This window comes from Lineus longissimus, chromosome 8, assembly GCF_910592395.1.
Source record: "Lineus longissimus chromosome 8, tnLinLong1.2, whole genome shotgun sequence".
In the NCBI taxonomy this organism is placed as follows: domain Eukaryota; kingdom Metazoa; phylum Nemertea; class Pilidiophora; order Heteronemertea; family Lineidae; genus Lineus; species Lineus longissimus.
In genome coordinates, this window is record NC_088315.1 from 412,777 (window position 1) to 438,229 (window position 25,453).

The 25,453-nt window shown below is 42.2% G+C and overlaps 2 protein-coding genes across 5 annotated transcripts; one reads left to right on the top strand and one right to left on the bottom strand.

Annotated features, from left to right (window-relative positions):
* Window positions 1-483: 483 nt before the first annotated feature.
* On the bottom strand, window positions 484-24,174 carry LOC135492399 (soluble guanylate cyclase 88E-like). 4 transcript variants are annotated; one of them, XM_064778863.1, is made up of 13 exons: window positions 18,909-18,924; window positions 17,931-18,666; window positions 10,660-11,340; window positions 10,247-10,402; window positions 9,731-9,900; window positions 8,620-8,749; window positions 8,126-8,272; window positions 7,712-7,858; window positions 6,624-6,786; window positions 6,248-6,357; window positions 5,571-5,660; window positions 1,039-1,172; window positions 484-812 (listed from the first exon to the last, which is right to left on the bottom strand). In XM_064778863.1, exons 2-13 carry the CDS (start codon window positions 18,069-18,071, stop codon window positions 758-760), a joined length of 2,124 nt encoding a protein of 707 aa, XP_064634933.1. In that variant the 5' UTR covers window positions 18,072-18,666; window positions 18,909-18,924; the 3' UTR covers window positions 484-757. The 4 variants fall into 4 exon arrangements, with proteins under 4 accessions (XP_064634933.1, XP_064634935.1, XP_064634932.1 ...); XM_064778865.1 differs by lacking the exons at window positions 17,931-18,666; window positions 18,909-18,924 and adding an exon at window positions 24,035-24,174; XM_064778862.1 differs by having other exon boundaries at window positions 17,931-19,840.
* On the top strand, window positions 1,584-5,958 carry LOC135492400 (microfibril-associated glycoprotein 4-like). Its single transcript, XM_064778867.1, has 4 exons — window positions 1,584-1,749; window positions 3,533-3,768; window positions 4,103-4,263; window positions 4,623-5,958. The coding sequence occupies exons 2-4, from the start codon at window positions 3,539-3,541 to the stop codon at window positions 5,282-5,284; spliced, it is 1,053 nt and encodes a 350-aa protein (XP_064634937.1). The 5' UTR covers window positions 1,584-1,749; window positions 3,533-3,538; the 3' UTR covers window positions 5,285-5,958.
* Window positions 24,175-25,453: the final 1,279 nt, after the last annotated feature.

Here is a 25,453-nt window from a genome sequence, read left to right on the forward strand (position 1 = left end):
TAAAACGTCCACACAGGAGTAATGGATCGTCAAATCTTACTGTATATAAGGGTCTTACTGGGTAGTATAGTAGTAAGATAAACCACAGATTAAACCAGGTTCATGCTTGCTTTGACTTGATGAAGGGAGGGAGCTGGTTCAGGGGTTCCAGCTGTAAATCGTCCCCCGCCCTAAAAACGGGCGAGATTTTTTATTTTAAGCAATTGCCTAGTTCCAACTTCCAAGCTCAGATGGCAGCACCCTGCCAGTCACGAAAAGACTGACACATTGCATGGTCAATTCACATCCTCCAAGAAGGAAAGACAACAGACTGTTAGAATAAGAAATGGTTGTGTCGCTTCATCAAAAAGATGATGAAGACAATGTCACAACCTCCCCGAGTACCAATTATCAAAGTTGATGATATTTTCCGTATTTTTTTTTCGCGCTGGGCGGGTATCTCTACCATGAAACGAACAACATACATGTACTGATCTATGATATGCCAACATTTTATTCAAGATTTCATTCACCAGACTACGGTGCTGTACAAAGTTCAAGATCAAAAGTGAAAGTTATAGTACTTGGAGACGAATTCATCTGGTGTGCCAGACTTATTTCCACGTCACATCTTCCACATGGCAAAACGCAGGTCGTTTACTCCTGACTATATACTCCAGAGACAATCCATTCGTCATCCTGAACTCATGTAGGGGAGAGACAAGCTGAGTCGCTGCGTTGGGAGTGTAGTCTCATCGGAAATGTAAAGAATTTTAAGTCACTGGTTCGAGGCTGTATGCAATCCATTGTAAGCATTGGTTTCGGTTTGGGGACTGAAAGCGTTATAAAGGTACTATGAAAGCTAAGATGACCGAAGCAATTGAGGACAATCTCTGTCATCGTTCTACAGATTGAAAGGGATTATCGGTTTTGTAGTGTCCAGAAGGCCCTTGTTACACATACTAATTCAGTGATATGGATAGCATTATATGTTATGTTATGTATGATGATCGATAGCTTCTTGATTTTTTGTCGATGAAGCCCTCCAGGACTACTTACGGTGACGTTGCTGGCTCTGCCGGGGCCTTAGTTATTTTCTCTTCTGGTCTTGACTGTAGTAATTTCACTTTCTGCTCAATATCTGGGTCCGTCTTCCTCCCCACCAACCAGTAAGTCTTCATCTCACCTTTGCCCTGAAGTGATAAAAGAAAGCCGACCATGAGAAATAAGACTGGTCACACCTGAGGGGAACGGCCCCAACCTCTCTGGGCATTGTCTACCTTTCCTAGGGTAGGCTGACAAGAAACTCGTCTCTGATTAGAGCATGACCCTTGTGCATCGTATGTTCAATCCCGGTATCTGCATTACAGCAAAGGCGATGTCTTGACCCGGGTCTGGACAAGGGGCAATTTCTACGTATTTTTACTGATTTTGAACTTTCGCACGCAAGAAGAACGACCCAGACGCAGCTACGCTGCAAGGTAAAAATCATACTTCTTTCCTCGATGTTCAGTAGGTTTATAATTGCCCACTCGATACCAGATACGTACGGAATCTGATAGGTTATCTTTACCAGGCTCCACATAAAACATTCAGCAGTATAGGTAGCCCATTGGAGGCCCCAGGAAATGTGACTCAAACTTTAACTAGGCCTTTGCGGACGGGACGATCACATCCTGTTCTGTATGAGCAGAAGAAGGATGTCTTTCACCATCCAGTGACACTTGGACTAACGACTGAAGATATCAGCATTGGTTCTACTCTCAAAAGGTGAGTCTCTATTTGGGCTTGCATTATCAACGTGTTTTCTCACTTAGTTTTTAAATCTCCCCGGCTTGAACTGAAATGGAGAAGTCGTGGGAACATTTTCACTAGAGACGTTGAAGACAAAAACGAAAAATGCTAGATTTGTGGCCCAAGTCCCTAGCCAGTCAGTTTCCACGCCCTTCTTGTAAACCTTGACTGCTCGCACCAGTTTATTGATAATGCCGTCCATTGTTTAACATGACATTTTCCTGTCGGTGTCCAAGTGATTTCAGCTTGCTGCTGACGACACTACCGTGACTTCATACCTAGGCCTATTGAAGTCAACGAAGCCACTATTCAAATTCGTGATGTGATCGCAATCGTGAGATGTTTTCCCGCTCGGCTTATCTTAGCTGCTGATGCTAATAAGGGGCTCGGGATCTTGTTAGTTAGTTTCGCAGTGGGTGGCACAAGTCGAAACCTGATAAATATTGAAAATAATCAATCTGATGTATCACACTTGCGATAAGACTCTTTTAAGGTCTAAACTAGAATGTAAATACTTTATTCTCGGTTTTAAACGACCAGTCCGTTGGCCATGCCTCAATCCACGATTACAATACTCCACAGCCACATCCTCATGTTCAAACGAAAAGATTCTCGCATCGTCATCACCAATATTGTCATTTCTAATTTGAATTGTCTTGAAGTGTAGAACCAATTAACACGCATGGAAAGAGCAACTGAACAAATAAGGAACAAAGACTCGTGTTATTTCAGTGTGGCCTACTTCGACCATTTGACATCATAATTTCTTTGCATATTATGTAGGCCTATGCCTATGTTCATCACTGCTTCAGTTTGACGTTTGACGTTGCAGAACTTGAGGCTAAGAGCCAACCAGACTTTTGCCGGTATAAGTGCATGGTAGAAATGATTGTCCCTAATTAGAATGAGCAGGTCAGTTTGTGTATGTTAGATCAAGATAAGATGTGTTGGGTGCGGATACTAACTGAACTTGACCAAACAGAACGTAATCTTAAAGATGCAACATTGCAATCAAGGGATGCACTCTACATCCTGTAGGACTGACCCAATGTCGACCTAAAAGTGTCATGAATTTCTGTTAGATAATAAAAATAACTTGGCTACCACGTAGGCCGACTTCAGAATGTCTTCTTGGTAGACCAGCAAGTGATTGACTTTTTTGCGATGAAAGTGATTAAGACATCTCTGTTGTTACACTCAATTCCTTGAAAAACGGCTTGTAAACACAGTAAGGGGGAAACTTCAAGACCATAACTTACTGAAGTACATCACGACTAATGGTGATTTCTCAGAAAAGATGCTGTGTTATATTGGTCTATAGGTCACCTTCAAAATCAGCAGAACAGTTCATACACTCACTACACAGTAAAACGGAGCATGATGACTCTCTATGTGTTACAATGGCATTTTAAGTAATAGTAGGCCTATTTATTTTTCTTGGCTTTCTTTTGTGTTCCTTTATCTTTCTCCTATATTAAGAACATATCTGGTTCTTTTCAAAGGACAATGGGTGTCGTGTTTCTGACAACCCACACTGACGACCCCCCTTGAAGACGCTTTCGTCATTTACCATTGGGTTGTTCGCTACAGTTGGCAGTGTTCCACTTGTCGCTTGAGAATCCAGGATATCAATCCTCCTGCGACATGCGATCCTGACCAACTTATACCGCAAAAGTTTTGAACAAGTTCATCATGGTAGGCCTAAATTGTCGCAGTTACCCCAACAGTTCCCTCAAATCTAAGATTCTTTTTATTCCAGCAAAAAATGGAAAGAGCTGTTGTCTACCTCATTTCCTTCTGCCTAGCAATGCTCATCGCCAGTCTGCAGGCTGACGGTTACCAAACCAGGGGTTATGGCATGTGCACCAATATTGAGTACCACTACATGTCGCCAGCACTACAAACCCGTTACCAGTGTCAGATGTTTAAGCGGATCATGGATGAGATAGAGAGTGACAGGCTACATTCGGAGAACGTACTCAGCCATTTACAAACGTAAGGTGCAAGCAAACATTTCAGACATCAGATTTCCTTTAATCGATCGAACAAAAAGTGGGCATCACTCCCGGTGATCGACCTAGCTTCTTCTAAGACATCCAATTGGTGATATCAATAGCCAAGCTATACGAATGACACAGATGGCGGGAGAGCTTCTTTTAGGTTTTGAAGAATCATTACTTTGCCAGCATATCCTTCAACTACTCGTATAAATTATCACTTATATTACTTCTACTGTAGTTACAGTCACAACCACGGAGCACATGCTCAAGGTTCATTCCACTGGCGCCTATGAAACCACACTCATACACTTTCCCGATCCTCTTTCCAGGCAAATGTATTCGATTGACCAGAAGATCGACACCATGAAGTCGGGAATTACCGAAGATATCTATGAATCCCGTGCGATGAGGGACTACCCAAGGGACTTCCCGAGAGCCAGCGGTAACATTATCAGCTTCCAGAATAACAGAGATGTGCCGCTCCTTGAAGGTGAGCAATTGGTTGGTTCCCAGGGACTCGCTGAGAATTCACTCGGGGGTCACCTTGTATGATGAGCTACGCAGGGTGACTCTGTTCCTTGGGGCGTTGCCCGTTGTTCCTCGTGACTCTGTTCCTTAGGGCGTTGCCCGTTGTTCCTCGTGACTCTGTTCCTTTGGGCGTTGCCCGTTGTTCCTCGTGACTCAGTATTGAGAGTCAATCTCAGTGCCCTGATGTCAGGCCGGGCGATCTTGTTAATGATGATCCTGGTAATGGGTTTCTTTTGTGTCTTGCGATTGTCCACCACTGCCGCTACGTTGGTCTTAATGATTTTAAAGAAGCAGTTTTGATCTGAGGTTTTTTTTTTACAGATTGCTCCGACCTCTACGAGTACGGCGTAAGAATATCAGGAGTCTACCCAATCAGGATCAAGGACGGCTCCATTGTCATGGTCTATTGCGATATGGAGTCGAATGGGGGCGGCTGGACGGTCATACAAAATCGCATTAACGGCCAGGTCAATTTCTCAAGAAATTGGGAGGAGTACACCCACGGATTTGGTAATCCGAACAGCGAATACTGGCTTGGGAATACTCATTTGAACAAGCTGACAATTTCACGGAATTACACTTTAAGGATCGACTTGGGAGACTGGGAGAACGGTACTTCATATGCCGAGTATACCAACTTTAGAGTGGAGGGCATTGAGGAGAACTTTCGGTTGTATATTAGTGGATATAGAGGCACCGCGGAAGACTCCTTTAAAAGTTACCACAACGGGATGCAGTTCAGTACTCCGGACAGCGACAACGACCTGTGGTTTGGACACTGTGCTGAGAAAGATGGGGCAGGCTGGTGGTACCGGGGTTGTGGCTATTCGTCTCTGAATGGCCGTTATTATCGCATGGGCAAGATCCCTCTTGGACCTGATGGCGTGGTGAACCGTGGGGTGCTGTGGCACTCGTGGAAACAAGACTATCTCTATTCGTTGAAGAACACAAACATGAAAATTCGGAGGAAACGAAAGCCTTGAAGGGTCAATGTGCTCTGTTTGGCCATGTTGTTTTTTATAAGAAATCTTCTGGTTGGAAATCCAGTATCTTTTTGGTAGGACGGTATTTTTAGGGTTGGTATAAAAATCTAAGGTACCGTATATTGAATGTTGGGAAGACGAGCAGGATTTAGAGAGCGTGCTGTTTATCGTTAATTGTAAACATAGTCCATTAGATGAAAAGAAAGGCTTAAATTATCGCCTGGACGTTTCGAGTATACTTTAGGCCCGTTTAATATCTCTGAGTGTTTCAGCTGCAAAACCTTACCTTCACATTACCCGTCCCTCTATACACCGTCACATAGTCATCTCCCTGAAGACAATGGTTACAAGGCTCGCTCACATGGACGAGGCCTGCCTGAAATTGGATCAGTCAATTTTCTTCATGAATACGTTCTCATTCGTTTTCATAAGGTATATCAAAGTATAGTTGTTGACCTTACGCAACTAATCATGAACTGGCTTCTTTGGAGTTGTATAAGATGAAACGTATGATGATATGTACAGCATGAAGAAAAGCTAACATGAAGACTGTAAGGTTTGATATTTTAGATCCGGACGACAGATTACTGTTCACAACAGAAGCACTGATGTCTTAGTAGCTTCATTCGTGACAGAGAAACCATCAACAAAATAAAATAGTTATGTAATCATTACAGCATTTGTGATTTTGGTGTATTCGATCACAGCACGTCTGAACAAAATCCACGTTGTCTTAAAGCACGGTGATATGGGACCCTGTAGCTTCATCCTGAGCTTCAGTGCCTTCTTTTCCACTCAGTATTGATTTCGACCTCTCTTAGTAATGCTGGCAAGGGTACGAGCATGCAACGGACCCTGGTTTGTGAGGATGCTGTAGCTCATGGACACCGTGTGTTGAGAAACTGCTCAGTTACAACATCTCTTGTTTATCGAGAAAGGACGGCATGACAAACATATATCTACCCTGCTATAGGACTGCATCCTGGAAGCTGTATTGACCGTATCACCAAAGAGACAATACTGTGGCATCTTCTTTCCCACGACTCCTGCTACCACGCCACCTGTGTGCATCCCTGAAGAAGAAAAAAAAGTAATGAGCCAAGCTCACAACACCTTTTTGTTAAGACTAGACACCATGTAAGACTGTATTGTCTAGAGCTTCTTTTAAATTCTACAGTCGCTATCTACACAGGTTACAGAATACCGAGTATGAGTATGAGCTATGTCGTAGGTGTGTATCTTTTCATACCATAAGGCAGGATCTAACACCTTCACAGCGGTGTCTTGTCTTCTAACCATGATATATGGCAACATTAAGAAACATGAGATTTCTTAGTACCTATTTGCACCATCAACGACTTGCCAGGATTGGAAGGATCATCAAGGGAACATATCTGCTTGGTCAAATCTAATGCAAGGCCTGCAACATTCGTTGCATGGTTTGGCGTCCAATCTGGAACCCCTCCTGCTACCATATACACAGCATCACCAAGAGTTTCAACCTGAAATTAGGGTCAGATTCAGAATTTTGTTGATTAGGCAAAGTGTGCAAGGAAGTATGGGTGATGCATTGTTCCATTGTTTTCTAGACTGGTCCAAATCTCGGTTTTATTACACGTGATCAGAAAACACCGGAGAGCTTGGCTTCTGCTACGTACAGCAGGAACCAACAACGACCTACGAAACTGATCAGAAAATCTATGGAACGTGGGAATCCGCCGCCAATGTATGTAGTCAAATCAGACCTTAGTTCTTTTTTTGCGAATAAGGTTCCTGGTGAATTCACGAAAGTAATACATTTAGTATTTGCAGATTATTTTGTATTCGAAAGATGTTCATCGTCCGAGTGAACATAATTTATTGTTAGTGTAAACATTGAAAGTCTCTTACTGATGATGGATGAAGGTATGAAGTGTGGCCAGTCACGAAGACAGCCAGATATTAGGATTGATGACCACGGCATGAATCAATGAATAGTGCAAAGACTCGTTCAGTCATTCCTTAAACGTCTTAATCTTGAACAGAACGAACAGTAAGACCGAGGCCGCGATGTAAAATTGACGTGGGAGCTACATAGATGCCACGGTGGATTTTTTTTCTTAAATACTAAAATGGGAAAAAATTCAAAAACATTCTTTTTTCTCTTTATCTTGTTTTTTCAAGGATATCGGAGAGATTATTTCATTTCCCAAAAAAACAAAAAAAAACTTTATTTATTTTTTCCCCAACACGTAATTGTATTTCATTTCATATCCAATTTGGAAAATGATAAAAATTCGATAAAAAACTTCTTTCTCCAACATAAAAGTTATAGGCAACCCAACATAGAATATAAAATCTATTGGCACGTGTAGAGAGATAAGGCCAAAAAACTGTGTTTCACCATTTGACATGACGTATTAAGAACGAGCAGTTGTCCAATCTCACCTTGAACACGTCATACTTGTCTGATACAGTGTCGAAGAGAGTGAACATGGAGCTGATCACCTGCACTGCTTCCATGGGCGGGACCTTGGCAAACAAACCCGTGAAGCCGATCAAATAGCTAAACATGATTGTCACCTCCCGAAAGATCTTAAAAACAAGAGAAAAAAAACGCTGTAAATAATTGATGAACTTCATGACTACATGTACGAGTGTGGGGAATAGATTCGTGAAACAAAGACATTCCCGATCTTTTCATCAACAAATTTTAGAGGCGTGAAATGCACTACTTTCACCCTTCAATTTCAACACACACAAAAGATCTCTCGGGTCTATTGTTCCTGGCATCAATTCTTCACATTAATCGACCAATCTATTTGGCACCGCGGTATTTTAACGACTTTGAACTGATATTACCTGACAAGTGTTCATCGGATTCTCTCCATTCTTGAGCTTGACGGCGATCGACTTGGGAATCATTGAGTATAACAGCGACTCACTCTGATGCTTCAAGTGGTCGAGCTTTGTAACAGTCTCCTCAATCTGTTTACTCTTCTCGATTTGCTACAAAGGAAAGAAGCACCCATGGAATGAACTTTAAAACAAGCAAGCAAACTTGGTCAAACTAAACATATTCAGCCAAATTCTGGAGGGAGAACTGATATTTCAAGTTAGTTCTCAGTAGAAATCTGTTCTTACTTTATCACTGGCCAAGAAATACCGGCATCAAATATGGACATTCACACATTTCAAACATATTTTGAAATCCCCTGAAGCATTGGGAGACCAGAACTGGATCAGGTGTCAAGCATCATTTTGTTTCATCAAAGAATCATAAAAAAAGATTTCCACAGGAGCTCGGATATGCTCTTGGCATAACCTTTAGATATAACATGATACCACTGTCGTACCTTTTCTATAGAATATTCTAAGGTTGAGGCATGCTGCCATCCTGCAAGAACCATATCGCGACTGTTGTCGTGCATATTCAAATCGTTGATGTAGAGACCCACTTCCTGCATCTCTTTTATATTTCCCAGCCTTGAGAAAGAAAAATATCAAGCATCAGAGTTAATGGTAAAGCAGAGGAGCATTCGGCAGAACAATGTATCTTACATGACATACACTGTGAAGAGTTGTCAAAGTTATGAAACTTGATCGGCCCCTTATACATCCCTCATGGCCGTGGTTTTATTTTGAAAGTTGGAGATTCTGTTTTCCCTGGGTTGATCCAGGTAGGGTTATAAGATGTCCAAGGTTGGTCACTAGCTGTAAGCTGACCTCGGTTCACTTATACATATAGAATGTGACGTCCCTTTAGTTTCCCGTTTCCTGTCATAGAAACTACTAATGACACAGGATGTCAATATAATCCAGAATCACTATCCTTAGTTCCTTTGCTTGTCACGTACTTCAGCCATATATCAGCCATTCAGTACGGTTAAAAGGAGATTGCCCGGTAATTATCTCATATTAAAGGCTCTCAATGGCACAACAGTCACAACAAAAAGTAAATGTTCAGAAACGACCTCTCTCCTGAATAACATGCTATCATTAGAATGGTTCTTTGGAGGATGATGTATTTGGTAACATCGATTTTTTTTCTCAATCGTTTACGACTACAATCGTCAATAGATCTTACTTTCATTGATGGCTGTTTAGCGATTGAATGGAAGCAACACGGCTATTAAAGCAAAAGATACGATGCTAAGAGCACTCAACTACACGGCAAAGATCACTTCACAGGTGAAGAGCTTTTAATAGAAGTATGACGGTGGGTTTTCACCCAAAAATACATTAATGGTTATAGATGATCGGACTAAATGATGTCGGCATGGATGGATCAATTGGAATCGTAACAGCCGAATAACGAGCAATAACACTGCTGATGTGACAATGAGGTTTAAACTGCAATTGTTGGGTGACAAGGCTCTGAAGATGCTTTTCAATCTACTTAAGACTTATGATACAACGGGCTACTTTAATCTGCTTCACCGTGAGACGTTCGACAATGTTACTTACAGTGGATTGCAGAGGAAAGCCATTGCATTCCATTTTTCAATAAACTTCATCTGGCCCCTGAGGATTAGCTCGGTACGTTTATTACTGCGTTCAGCCTTCTTCAGGGGTTTCTGTTTTGTACTTAAGTCTACTGCTTCTAGTTCAAACACCACTCGCTGCAGGCAAAATAGCTGAAAGAACAATGAAGATGAAGATGCGCTGTCAGGATGTCAACATAGAAAAAGACCCGGGGGAAAAGGCCATTGGGAGCTCGATCGTGTTTCATTAAAGGCGAAAGCAAGCCCGGAAGAACCTGTCTAGAGTCGAAAACCAATACTGGATAAACAGCATGCTCGATCTCATTCAGAAAAGGCTATCAGGAAAATGGAGACTTTCCTTGGTCCAAAATGGTAGTTCATGATGACTGATCGACGGACGCATTCACACCAATAAATTTTGCTCCAGCACACATTGCTGATAGATACCTTTTGAATGTGCTATTGGTCATTAGGCGGACATACAGTTGAATGGACTTACGTTCTCCCAGGTGAATTCCATTCTTGGACGGCGGAGGCGAAACAATTTCCTGAGATCACAGCCGCTGAGTTTGCGATCACCAAACAAGACATGAAGGTTCTCGCCTGTGTTTTGAACAACAAGCTCATCATTGAACACAATACTGAATGGGAAGACCTGCAAGGATGAAGGAGATGAACAAAGACTCTCAATTACATATTGTCGAAGGTGTTCCTTGGACAAATTTAGGCGACAGAATTGGCAACCATTAGCCGCAGATTGGTAATGATGGTCATTATTCTTAGCGAAAGTACAAACGGACATTTCACGTAAATGCTTCGCTGTCTCAGCGAGCCCGTTTCTTCGTATCCGATGTAACCAAAAACATTTATCTGAAACCCGAAGGTAACCCATGCCCCATATACATGTCTTACCTTGAAGAATACTTTCAGTTCCACAGGAGAATATTCAGCGTGGTCAGTCAGCTTGACTTTGTTTATCGCGGGAATGTATGCAGAATTATCGAAGTCTAATCGAAATACAACGTGGAAGGAACTGTCCGAGGTTTCCTCCGACAGAATTCTAACTTTGACTTCCACATCATAAAAAGTCTTTCCACAACACTCCAACTGGCCAATAACATAATGTGAAAATCCCACCCTTTTCGACCGATAATGCAAAATACACCCATTTGAGTCCTCTTTTTCAACAAAAAACGACGGACTCCTTAACTTCGGATAACTGAATCTCATCGTTTCATGAAGGTTGTCTATCCCATGGAGAAAGTCCCGATAGTGTCTGCCAGAAATTCGCATGATTTGGTCGTACCCGTAATGGCGAAAAAAGTCAACAAAACAGTGTCCAAAGAAGCGCATAAAGTCCTTTGCTTCTTCTTTATCTTTGAGGACATGCGCGCATGCGTCCGCTATTCGTGTCATGTATTCGTTTGGGTACTGGCAATGCGTGGTGAACTCCTTGTTGGTGATGGAGGCACGTTCTCTGACAGCCTGCCAGTTCTCATCGCCGTAAAGAAGGCGCACATAGTGCTCAACGCTTTCTAGAAGAATACCGTACATCGTCAGTGCGGAGGTGCGGCTGTCGGCCAGACGGAGTTGCTGAAGAGACAGATGACAATATGGTATATGGGATTGTAAGAACTTCTTCTGCCTTTTATTGCTTTAATAAAAGAGAAAAAACTAAGACGAGAAATGAATGTGACATTAGTACATCCAGGGTGAATACTGTGTTCTGTGTCCTCGATGATATCTTTTCACTTTTGTATCTCTCGAAATGAATGTACCGAAAGTTTTTTTATCATTGCACGCGACAAGTTCGAAGAAAAAAGGGATCCTACCTTTAACGGAATCTCCACCTAACTCCTAATACAAAGGATTTTGTTTCAAAAGGTACAATTTTCTAAATTCGAAAACTCAGGTAAATGGCTATGACAGCACAACAACAGTAACTACAAAAACGCACGTGCCTCCCAAGAAAACCTAGTTTTTATAAAAATGTAGAATACAGGCCATTAAGCCTGTCGACTAACGATTAAGCAAAGAGAAAAGAATGTATGATGCTCCCAAACATTCTCAGACTAATAGATGATGGAAGACAGGAATAACGGACCGTTAAGAGCATCCAGAAATCATTCAATATCTCTAAAATAGATAACTACTAATTGAAATAAATTGATTTGAAAACCTGATCACTAGTAAACCTACCTGCCTTCCTCAGAAAATCTTACCACAGCAAATTACAATTTTGAAGGGAAAAAAATCCAACAAATTGCTCACTGAGTCGATATTTCAAGATAGTCGTCCACTTTGGTGCCTACTGCTGCCAAACAAAGATGAATTTGTTTAGAAATGTTGTGCCGTTGTATTATATGCACGAACTCGCATAAAGGTTTGGGTTAACAACGCAATCTGTATTCATTAGCATTGTCTGTAGTATCCGCTCATAAGATAGCTACGATTTCCTGAATGTCCCCATTTACTGATGACAAGATAGGTTTTGCCTTGTAAGCGATTGTCGTTAGTGTTTGCCTCATTAGATGTACTGTTAGGTTTGGTTGAATGGATGGTCAAATGAATACGAAGGGAAGCGTTCAGTTGCAGGGCCAGGAACTGACAAACGTGACCGGGGATGTAAGTGAGGTTCACCACCGTAAGATGATGGCGATATTATGTAAAGCTGGCATAATCAACGATGCTAATGAAGAAATGGTGACAGTAACGATGAATGAGGACGATGAACCTAATGATATTGAATGGGGTCCACGATTATACAGACGATAGATATACCATACATGAAGCAATGACGATGACCATGGAATGGACAGTGAAAAACTGAAACGGGGAAGTGACAAAGATGACATCAGCTGCAATTAACATTTACCTATCGTACCTATGGTTTTACTCAGTATCGTCTTGGATGATGACGGCGATGAAGACGATACTAACGATGATGTCGATCATCTTGGTTCTGGCGTTTACGATATAAATAGCAATAGCAGTGACGACGATCACGGAATAGTTTGGCAGAATGGATCAATGGACCGTAAGCGGACCAGAAGTATTGATTAACAGGGACACGAAGCACATTATAAAGCTTTTTTCTAAATTAGCTTGATCTGAGACCACATCTATCATTTCGTCCATATTTATGAAAGCCCTTTGAACCCACATCGAGACACCGAAGACAGTTACCAAGGTTACCAGTAAACAATTGCCATCACTTTATAGAACTTCCCCGCTTTCGGTCAATTTCTCATCGACCTAGTCATGTCTCATTAAGTCCTCGTCTTAACTGCATTCGATCAACTTGGGGTTTAATCAGGTATAAAAACATATAGATCGAGGTCGTCAGCCAACGACCTATCTTTGACAAACAAACAACAGAGCACAACTGAAAGTCTCTTGAAGAACTTTGGTCTTGATCCTCGTCCTAAAACAAGTCCGGGATGATTGGAAGTGCCAGGAGCCGGGTTCCCGCCAGACATGCTAGAGCAGCCATTAAGCAAGGCCACAGTACCACAACAAGGCCGGATCCATGGCACCTGTTGACGGGTTCCCGCCAGACATGCTAGAGCAGCCATTAAGGCCACAGTACCACAACAAGGCCATGAACCATGGCACCTGTTGACATGGCAGGGCAGCTGGTAACTAAAGCAACGGTACATTTTGCTTACCTTAGAATATCGCATCAGTCGTCCTTGAACTGAATTCTCATTGACCGCATCGTTATTCTCATAAGCCATTGTAAGTTTTAGAGCAGTCGATTTCACCAGCTGCCAGAAGTTTTACAGGGCACAGGTCATTACAATATTCTTGTAATTGGTTAACTTATAGCCACAACTCGATTTTGTCCTTCGAATATTGATATCAGTCTATAAGTTACCCTTTGCGTGATATGGCAACCCTACTTAAGAGTGAAGTTCATGAAAACTTCATTGAGTGAGAAATCCGAATTCTGAAGTGACGCATCCATATCACATGAATTGAATCACGGTAATATCGTCAATGAACAACGATATTAAGCCATCGCATGTTCCAACCAAACAGTCCCGGAATGAATATCCCCCTTCTCCGATCAACCTTTACCACGCTGAGTCGACTTGTTTTGATTCATAACGCAACAGCACACGAGCAAGAGATTCTATTTCAATCAGCCGACAGCAGGAAGCAGACCTCCCATCTCAGGCAAGATGAGACACACCACTGCATATCAAGGATCATTACACTTCTATCCGCAATTATATTGTCGAGAACACGAACGCTATCTCAGATCGATGAATTCTCGTAAGAACCAATTGGGTAGGAATCAACAGCTCACAATTATCTCACCATTCTTAAAAAAACATGGCAAAGCTTAGAATTTCAGAGTTACCGAAATGTCAAACAGTTGACCAATCGTTTCTGTCTTTGAACAACACCGGATACACAAGGGACAAGAGAATTTCAGGCTCGACTCGGACCAGAAATCGTCAGCTTGAGATCAAGTGTAAAGTTGAGCTCGCCTCACCTAAGATATCTGGCATGTCATTTAGAACTTTATATGAAACCCAGACAAGAAATTCATCATTAACAACTCCAGGTTGCGTGCAAGCAAATACATGTATCTATTCCGATGAGATTCACATTATCATCAGTAGGTTCTAGATCTTTATAACATTACATGGAGGTGACTTATGAATTCAATTTCACATATCAGGGATACCTGTGAGGCCAGCACAAGTAAGATGCATTTCTGACTGACATATTTCCTGGGTTAAAGCAACACGTCTACCCAACAGAAGAATCTTGAAGTGGTAAGTACATCATCAAGAGGAATTCCAAACATTATTAGCCAAGGAGGCCATGGAGAAAGGATAGATATGCTGTCGAAAGCATACAAACTTAGACACAATTGCGTTCCTAGACATTTACGAAATTCGTTCCCTTAAGCTAGAAAATAAAGAGCTCACAAGTAGATAACAGCAACAGACTTAGTCCCAAAAGGAAATATCGTTCTTCGCGAATAGAATTAGAAAGGATTAATTCTGTTCCCAGCCACCGTGTCCCAGCAGGTTGAAAAGCAAACTGATTTTGAATGAGTCGGTAATCTTGTAGTCGCTTTATGCAGTTAAGTCAAGTTTTTTGCCAGTCTTAAAGACGCTGATGTGAATGATAGATCACATAGTCATGATATGAACAAGGAAGCCGTTATTAGTCTGGCTCATTAGGCTGATTTATGCAATATTTCCTGCATGAGTTCGATACCAAAAATCGTCACGAAAGGAATCACTAACATATCGACATCAAATATTACTGGGAAAAAACATAGTTAGAAGATGTTTCAGGTTCACTATTTAGACACCAAAAAGTACCAAAAGAAGAATTGCCTTCAGCATTGCTCTCAGTAATGGTCACTTTCAGATATCAATGTCAAAAAAAGGATTCATCATGTACTAATAGACAACAATTTGTAATATCAATCAGAGAGCGTAAATCCTGCGTCACCAGTTCTCTGAAAACTCAAACGCTTGATTTTATTCCATATAACTTCTGTAGGAAATTCCCGAGAAACGATTTCGATATTCAAACAGTTAGAACTTCCTGAAGCGCAGATCGTGCTTACATTGACGAAATCTGACGTATCTTGTGAACATAGTGCAAGGCCAACCCGCCATCACTTAGAGAAATAAATACCACCTTTGGCTCAAAATTAGGTTCCATCTCTAGAATATGTGACAAGTATTAATTGGTGATCTGATCATGGTCACGTGGAATTTATCAGTTACTGGGAAATGAGGAGTTCCGACCAAGACTAATGAAATCCCAGTAACCTGATTACATGCCATGGTGGTTGATATGCGGAGTCGAACTGTACCGAATTCCGGGATGCATTGTATCTGTCCCGTCGATTGCGAAGGAAACTTTGGGACGTTATTTTATACTGACACACGGGGAGGATACCAGACCCAGCGAGGAAATGAGACATATAATGATTCTATGTGGGGAAGGAGGAGCATAAAAGCTCATGCTTTCTTGCATAAGACAATAATCACTAACGAGCCTTACATCGAGTTCCGATTAACAGAAGTGACACGATCACCTACTCGTGGGCAGGAGATGGACATATTGTGCTTGCCGGTGGGTTCTTTAATGATGGCTTTACTGCCGGGTTGTTATCAGCGACTTGTTGTTGCTCCCCTGAATACTTCATCGAACTCATATCAGCAGAAGTCATGAGGCTTGAACCAATCAGTGCTAATTGAGCTCCGCACATTGATAATGCATGGTGACAGCCTTTACAACTCGATTATCTGGTAATAATTGAGATCGTATCGTACATTCTCCAAACAATAGCACATTACCGGTTACATGACCATTGCCATGATTGAAACCTGTGTTACTGTCATTACACAGGTGGTAATGAGTGGCTAAAGAGGACTATTTGAACATAGTTACATATCATGATTGGTCTATAAAGTGAGATCGATTCTATCCAATGAGCGCTAACAACTAAAATGCGATAGACAGTAGTATAAAGGCTATTCTGACAGAAGTCAATATGCTGACGAGCGGCATCTTCGGACACCAGGGTCATCCTATCCACCTCGACCTAGCATGCATCGTGCCAAGTATCGGAATAAGAACGAGTATACTCTGTCAAAAGGACGGCGGAGGGATTGTCTAGAGATACCAGGAAGGTTGTTTTTCAATAAACTTTAATGTAATTTCGATTTGGGATTAAACTATCCAATTCGCACTGTCTGAGAGGTATAGAAACACATTGAGCATGGCCAGCAAACACTGACGTCACGAACAACACAACGAGACTATTCGACATATCCTGATCATCAGACGGAGACCATACATCTTGACATATTGCCCACATAGTTATTAGCCATGTCACCAGAACAGAGATCACTAACTAACAGATGAGAACATAACATTATTACAAAGCCGTAAACTCATCATTTCGGGATGACTCGGATTGGCTGTCAGAATTTGGTTGGATCGGATGACCATGTGATGTCCTCACATAGCTAGAACAAATTGACGAGCTGCTCTCAATGGTTGGCCTCAAAAGCATCTGCCCACCTGCGCTTTAGTAGTGGTTGGTCTCAAAAGCAACTGTACATCCCTGTATGGGGAATTGTTGGCCTCAGAAACAACTCACATCGCTTTATGGACACTTGTTGGCCTCAGAAGCTACTGCTCACTCGTGCACCCACAAGCCCGAGTACTATGCGTGTAGCCTGGCGATTAGACAACACTGTCCCGTTGACTGGCATGATTTCAACACCAGTCACAGGATGGGTGTCAAAATATCCTAATGCTAATAATGACGTTTAGAAACTGACACTGGTCAAGCCAACCCCTCGAGACAGGAGATGAATGCTAAATCTCAAGACTAATCCGATGGTCAATAACATCCCAGCAGTAAAGGTCAATGACCAGGGATACAGCGGGCTGACACAATGAGATTCAGCTTTATGAGTTGGGTTGAAGTCATGGCGTAAGACTACAATTTCAGAGAAATGTCTTTATAATGACATTCACATTGCTAGATATCCAAATGGCCATTCGGCAATCATTCTGATAGCCTATTCACAGCAAGGTGAACAGAAGACATCATTATATGATGAGGACGACAGCTCCTTTGGCAGGCCACACTGTTGGAAATGCATTAGCGACCCTTGAGCAGCCTTGATCGTGTTGATCAGCGACATGAAAGGAAGCCGTGCTACCTTGACAGTCAAGAGCAACGTTATACCAGTAGAGTCCTTCACCAGCTATTGTGGCAGTGTACTTGTAACTCCGGTTCACATCGTTGAGGACGTGGACTCTAGGCACCAGATGCTGTTGGTACAGACTTGGAAAAATCCAACATGTGTCTTCCAAAATGAAGGAAGTTTGGACGAAGAATTGCTTTATGATACAGCAGTTGAAAGGTTCATTTCAGTTATGACACACAACAAAGCCAGGGAAAGGTTAAACTTGTTAAAGTTTCCAACCTTAATTCAAACACCATTCACTGTAGTCCATTTGGAAGAGGTCAAAGCAACTATAAATCGCGAGCGAAACTAAGAGAAGGGCGTCAATTACCAAGAATTTGGTAAAAGGCAGCAGCAAAACAGCAAATTAAAAGATAAATCACGAGAAAAGTATACACCGAGAATATATCATTGTCAAAGAAGTGAAAGAAATGGACCCACCTTCGCTTCTTCCTCCGAGTCACCTTCTTTAATAGGGTACCACCTCCGACATGTACTCGCGGGACACACAAGATGCGTAGTATTCGGTCCCCTGGACATCATTGCTACCTGAGCCTCAGAACGTAAATATTGTTCCTTCATTAAGAGTCTGATGACTCCTTACGCACACACAAGTAATTGTTCTTGGCGGTGACCGTGACCTTTAAGTGGTCGTTTGCATCCATAACCGCTGTCACCAGTCATTAAGGAGAATGATGATGGAGAGACTTCGTGTGACCTTCCTCATTTGTCAGCGGCAGTCAGATGGTGATATCCTCTCTCCATGAACGACCTGTCTTCCTCGGCCTTTACAATGAACGATGGACTTTCAACATGCTTATTGCTTTAACAGGCATTTTACCCATTCTGTAGCTCTGTTGACGTTATTCTCGAATAATCACCTGTGCTTGGACGACGAATGACTGTTTACCCAGCATCCATGAATGTCTCGATCAGATGTTTACGGTACCGCTAGCTAGCTGCTTTCCCAGAGAAGGGATTTGCATAGACTATGCCTTAGCACGATTTACACAGTTTAAAGCTGACGAGAGAATGACCACATAAGCCTTTAAGGTATCTTGATACATGGTCCTTCTGATATGAACATGATAAATGGCGCGTTTTACATTGTTCTCTCTCCACTTCTTGCCAAGATAGATCACGATATAATCACCATACTACTAACCACCACGCATCCCTGGTAACCAAGCGAACTGATAACATCATAACGGCGGCTAGGACACTGAACTGCTCTCAGGTTCTGAGGCAAACAAACTCTCATTGGCGAAACACAGACAAACCAATGTCAGCCACCCCATCACTCAGTAGTCATGGCTGTCAAGAATAAGGCACTAAAGCTGATTGCATCTGTTGCACGCAATATTGATGGTTCGAGCTTCACGCCAGATTTAACCTAATGGTATGAATGGCCTTCCTTACCATTAAACAAATCAACACCAATGCCCGTCAATTCTTCGCTGGTTTAAGACCGACAGGAGTCAAAATGAAGGTGGAAAGAGCCGAACACACAGCTGAGCCAACGCTGATCAGTAACATTTTCTGTTATAGTTCATTTGAACTATCACGTTATTGTAATCGATAGTTTTGTAATCGATGAGCTAAATCTATAACACCAATGTACACCAACTGTATTTACAAAGATAGTCGCTGCATGCAGCACTTTGATAAACGACTAAAATGCAGTTTAATACGCAGTCTGCGGTCAAGGTTGATCAGTCGACAGAATAGAGTAATAAAATGGCCATCACGATGACAATGAGAACAACCCAATCCATCCGTTTCAAACGAAACTGAGAGTCACCGCCTCTGATTTTACCCTTCACCTTCCATATACGCCACGTAGAAATAGATGAATCCCATCCAAAGAATGACAGCCGCAACCACCCCACGAAGGTTACAGTATGATGCATTGTACACCTCAGATATCATCCCTGTTTTATCAGACATTGTACTCTAAATCCTACACTCAGAGCGTTTTCTACATTTTTATCCTTAGAGAACATTCATAAGGCTTTTTATTTGTCTTAGCCATTTTAAAATCGTGCACAGAAAAGGCAAATGACGTGTGTTATTCCATCCTTTTGTTAAGATTAAGATGTCCTTTTCTTCTTCGCCAGCTTCCTTTTGAAATACCCACCTCTATTTCTCAGATTCTTTATCCTCGCCATTTACCTTTTAATCCGGCTCCGGCGTATTCGTCTGTAAAGCAGTACATGTTTAATCGTTCATCACAGCGGAAATGATGTCCAAACAGATAAAAAAGTCTAACATCTGCCTCTGTATCATAAATCTATTGAATCTACGCATTACAACCCACCATCCCTTATAATTTCATCGCAGTGATCAACTATCATCTTCATCACCACACACATATGGAAGCTGAATGCGCTCTTCCACTAAGTAGCCAATATTCTGAATTTAATGAAAATGTTCCAGCCGTCAGATAAAATAATGTGGATAGCCTGGTCTGTAATCCAGATTGTCAGGTTTCAGATAAACCAATGCTTGTGTAGTCTTCCAATGAATAAGCAATCATTGTATAAATGTGCCAGATTTAAGAGATAAAAAAGCTCACAGTCATTGATGTTTCAGTTATGCTGAATGATTGAATGTATGATTATGCACCCCTATCATGGGTCTTATTGTCTGGCCTGTATCCGGCCAGAGCACGAATCGTTGGCTAAGATGACTTTCACATCACAATCAAAACGATAAAGTTATTAAAAGTATCCAGTTAACAAGTTTGGGTCACTGACGCTAACTTGGTATTAAGTGTTATGGGCCAAGGTTTGTCAGCGTTAGTGACAACTAAACCTTGCTTTGAACAAACATGCTTAGAAGTAGAAGAGTCTGCCCTTGTCACTGTCTTTACTGGATTTTAACTCCAGCTGATAGCGTATCGCCTTCAGTATAACTGTCACTTGATTTCTTTTTGGGCAAGCTGCTTAAATCATGAGTAGAAGGATCGTGTTGGTCGGCTATCAAAGATACAAGGAAGCCAATAGATAAGTAGTTGACTGATGTTAGCATGTTGACTCAAGATCTAGAAGTGCAGGACTGTTGCGAACAACGTTTCCTCAGATGCATGATGTCGGACTGCAAGCTTGTGGAAAGATGGAATTTGTCGTGTGTTCTTCCTTGTAATTGGCTTAGGCTTACCGGAAGGCAATGCCATATGATTACAAGTAATGTAGAATCGGCAGAGTGTTTGGTATTCAACTATCATTCTCTGCTGAACCTGAGGGAGATAAATCACAAAGATCATTAGGCACCTGCTAATCAGAAAATCAGTGAACATTAGTAAGTAAGCCATCCACCCAGCCAGTGAGGCAAGATCTACACCCTCTAGATCTGGAGCCTCTACGCCGCAGTCCTCGAAAAATTACGAGGCTGGTAGCAGAGCGTAGTTGCCTTCGGTTGTATGGTAGCAGAGCGTAGTTGCCTTCGGTTATATGGTAGCAGAGCGTAGTTGCCTTTGGTTGGTGGCAGAGCGTAGTTGCCTTCGGTTATATGGTAGCAGTGAGAGCGTAGTTGCCTTTGGTTATATGGTAGCAGAGCGCAGCTGTGTGTGGTTATATGGTAGCAGAGCGCAGCTGTGTGTGGTTACATGGTAGCAGAGCGCAGCTGTGTGTGGTTACATGGTAGCAGAGCGCAGCTGTGTGTGGTTATATGGTAGCAGAATTTAACTTTGTTTCTGAAAGAGTCTTCGAAGCCAGCAATCGATGGTTGGTAATATCTTGCAGTGCTGACATCTAAGTAATATGTGAAAACTGCTGACAGCTTTAGCCAAATAATTGGAAGGTCCCAGGTCCTGTCTTCGAGTACCACCACAATGACGAACCACTTACAATACAGCTTCTTGTTCATCATGTTCATACAAAAGCGCTATTAAGAAATTAAGTTCAAGTAAGAGGCTTACAACACAATGCGAACGGGCTTGATTGTTGCTCAAATGAAACACTAGCGGAAATATGTTTCGAAGCTTACAAAACTGAACGATATGTTCATTCGCACCATGTCAATTCGGAAAGAAAAACATCATCGGATATACTTTGGCCATGGACAGTGGTAGTGCCATGAATAGATAATTAAGAGGTTGTTTTGGACTACAGGCTTTGGAAATTTCCTGAAAACATACCGGTATCAGACAGTAGGAGTCAAATCAATCCATTTGAAAGCTTTTTTCAGGTGTTTGCTGTGATTCTGCTTTAGACGATCATACAAACGCAACAGTGAGATGGTTTGCAACACTGTCGGCGGTACCTACTAGCACGAGAGAAGAGGATGGCAAAACGAAAAGAGGAACGAATCGATAAACATCTAATTGATTAGGTTCGGCAAAATCGTTCAATGGTCCATGCCCATTGAAGCCGACTTGTACGAGACGTATGGTCATTCAAAGCAAATTATCGTCACAACAATCATATACATCATTATCCGTTATTGGCCGAAGTTCTCCTTCTCCTTTGACCACTGTAGCGAGTGTATCTGCTTGGAGACTAATTACCTTCGATATATTAAAGTATCTTGATAGGCAGGCTACGTGCCAATTACTCACTGCAGATCAATCTCAATCACAACACTTTGGAAGCACATGTTAGAGTCTAATAAGCTGCTAAGAATCATTCGCTCTATGACCTGGTCGCAATCGCTCAGACTAGCATTAAAAATGTATTAGCAGGAGATGCAGGGATTTGTAATGGATGGTGAAAAAAGAGAAAGAGTAAAAACTTGGTTGCGCCTGGTATCAGAGAACTGGCCAGTGCATCAATCTGAATGCGACGAGGATGTCAGAGGTACATGTAAGTGTGACGTTTGGGAACGCTGATGGCCCACTGTTGAAAAGTCATTGTCTCCCTGCTAATTGTAAGAAAAAACTGAAATATGGGGAACAATCACAGATGTAACACCGGAGGTTACCATCAACATCAAGACACCTGATTCTTGGAACGATTATTGTGAACGTCAATCCCATGCGACTCACCGTGTTCTCATATTCCATGATTATTCTGGTTAATACTGACATCAGAACAATACCCTGCCTACAATTATGGATGTATGTCGGTTATTAAGAGATTTTATCTCTGAAGTATGATACATCAGAGTATAATAAATCACATCCCCGTAATCAATGGGTGGCTGATTCCTGTGACACTTAATGATGTTATATTTTCCAAGCGAACCAATTAGGTGTGAAAAATAGCATAAATCAATTTAGTGGGGTGGACTTGCCTGTATACAGAAGGCAATGAGAAGATGATAGAGAAAGTCATCAACTGCTACTTGGAAAATCAAAAGGGTTATGAGTGGATCTTGCAATGTTCTCAAGATTCAAATGTGCTTTTCAGTATAAAGCGCATTGCCATTAATTGTGTAGAACGAGGAAGGTCAACAACCTTCATTCAATTAGGGGAAATTTACAAAAGAATGAGATGGGAAGCCGTGGAAATGCTAAGGCGATACCGCAAGACACGATGAGGTGTTGACGGAAATAGTGGAGTAAGCTTGAACAGAACTTATGATATGGTACTGAAATGGCAAGACCAATACAAGAAGATTCCTTTGACAAAATCCTAAAGGTACACACAATGTAAATAATCGAACTGAATTAATCTGTCATCAAGCCGAGGTCTTCAACAGGAATAACCAATGCTACCAGGCGCCACGCGATCATCCACCGAATACTTTTAGCAGTCAATCGACAGAAATATCCGGGCTACTGACTTGCTTCATCAGCCAAATGGAAATGATCATGCCTTACCGACTTTTAATCAGTTATCCACATTTACAGCTGACAGGAATTGTCCTCGAACATACCAAACATTCTTGGTAGACAGGTTATGGCCGGGGCACACTATCGTTAACCAATTTCCTGAACATGCTCAGGGCCACTGCCATGAAGCTAACAGCTCGCATGCGAAACCTGAATGAGCATGTACCGAAGATTGGATGACATATTTGACAGTGTAATTAGACAGTGGTAAGGGGTAAGGGGTTAGCAAAGAAAAAAAAGTCAAAATTTTGAAAAATTTTCAGAGTCAAAAATGTTTTCGGACTGATGATGTTGGTTCATTTTGAGCACGGCATCGTTCCCAATGAACCTCTCTCTGGCTCTTTGATCACCACGGAGGTTGGATCACCGGGCCTCCTCAAGTATTATTTTAACCAGCATCTTTCAATGAAGAGTCTGGTGAAGGTATGTTTCCTTTGATCATACAGCCGCCCCGGTAGCGTGAAATGTCCATGTTCAAGTCCATATTCTGCTCAGCCCCCACACATACATACATACACTAAAATAGGAGAGCGACGTTTCATTTGAGATATACTTCATTCACCGTGGTACATGCATACAGAATCAAGGTTTTTAAACGACATTCCCCTATGTCGCACTGCCAACACATGATATTGACCTCAAAACAATTTTCAGTTTAGGAATGGACGCCAATCTTCTAGATATTGAGGAAAAGACCAATTAACGGTAGGCTAAAGCAATATGTTTCCATGACAATGAAGCAATTACATCTCGATATGCAACAAGGACTTACCGTTATCGAGTGTGACAGTCGGTGAACACCATGGAGATCATATCCCCATCCAATTTCTCGGAAGGATGCGTTTTCTTGCAGCTCTCAGACACCTGTTTCGAATCTCAAACCGAGGGAGCATTCATAGCCAAACGGCCCAAGTACTACAAATGAATTTGCGCATATTCCTCCAAGCAGCCTAAGAAAATTGAATAAGGGATATTCAGTTTGCGTCTTCGTGAGGAGAGGTCTCTGGTGATGGCAGGATGAGTTGTTTTTTTCCTAATTACAGGTAATTAGCGTTGGGAGCCTGTTAACATTTCAATGCAACCGTCATTCACTCTTATATATTATTCCGAGGTTTCGATACGAAGGATTATTGTAAAGTTTGCTACCATAGCAGAGGGAGGTGGGGAGGGTAAACTGACATCTTAGCCCCATCCTTCAGCCTCTAGAATCGAGCCTCCTCGCTACAGGAGCCAGCCAAACAGGTCCATCCTTAGCCCCATCCTTCAGCCTCTAGAATCGAGCCTCCTCGCTACAGGAGCCCGCCAAACAGGTCCATCCTTAGCCCCATCCTTCAGCCTCTAGAATCTAGCCTCCTCGCTACAGGAGCCAGCCAAACAGGTCCATCCTTAGCCCCATCCTTCAGCCTCTAGAATCTAGCCTCCTCACTACAGGAGCCAGCCAAACAGGTCCATCCTTAGCCCATCTTTCAGCCTCTAGAATCTAGCCTCCTCGCTACAGGAGCCAGCCAAACAGGTCCATCCTTAGCCCCATCTTTCAGCCTCTAGAATCTAGCCTCCTCGCTACAGGAGCCAGCCAAACAGGTCCATCCTTAGCCCCATCTTTCAGCCTCTAGAATCTAGCCTCCTCGCTACAGGAGCCAGCCAAACAGGTCCATCCTTAGCCCCATCCTTCAGCCTCTAGAATCTAGCCTCCTCACTACAGGAGCCAGCCAAACAGGAAACAGTCCACCATTAAGAAGACGCCAGGAAGATTACCTGAATCTCTGTAATGTCAGTAGCTTTCAGCACTGTTTGTCAATTCACTGACATCTGAGGAAATTGTTCAATAATCAATTCAATAAAATGATGATTTTATTGATTCTGAAGGGATATTGCTAGTTAGGCTGGACGTCTGTCTTACGGTGAGTACATGGCCTTCTAAATATATTCTCCTGTGGTATAAAAACAATCATATCCCGCACCAGGAACTCCAACTGTGTTTGTTCAAGTTCAAGAGAGGATGGCGTACATCTTACCCGACTCTTCAAGTGACCAGCCGACACGTTTATCTTCTATAAGCTGAAACACCATCACTCGATATATCGTCTTCTCGCTACAGGCGAGGCTAGCGACACAAGAGTTAAAGGAAGCAGTATGCACATTAAGGAGGCGTGATTTAACGTCACTGTCATGTCAGTCGCTATGAACCATG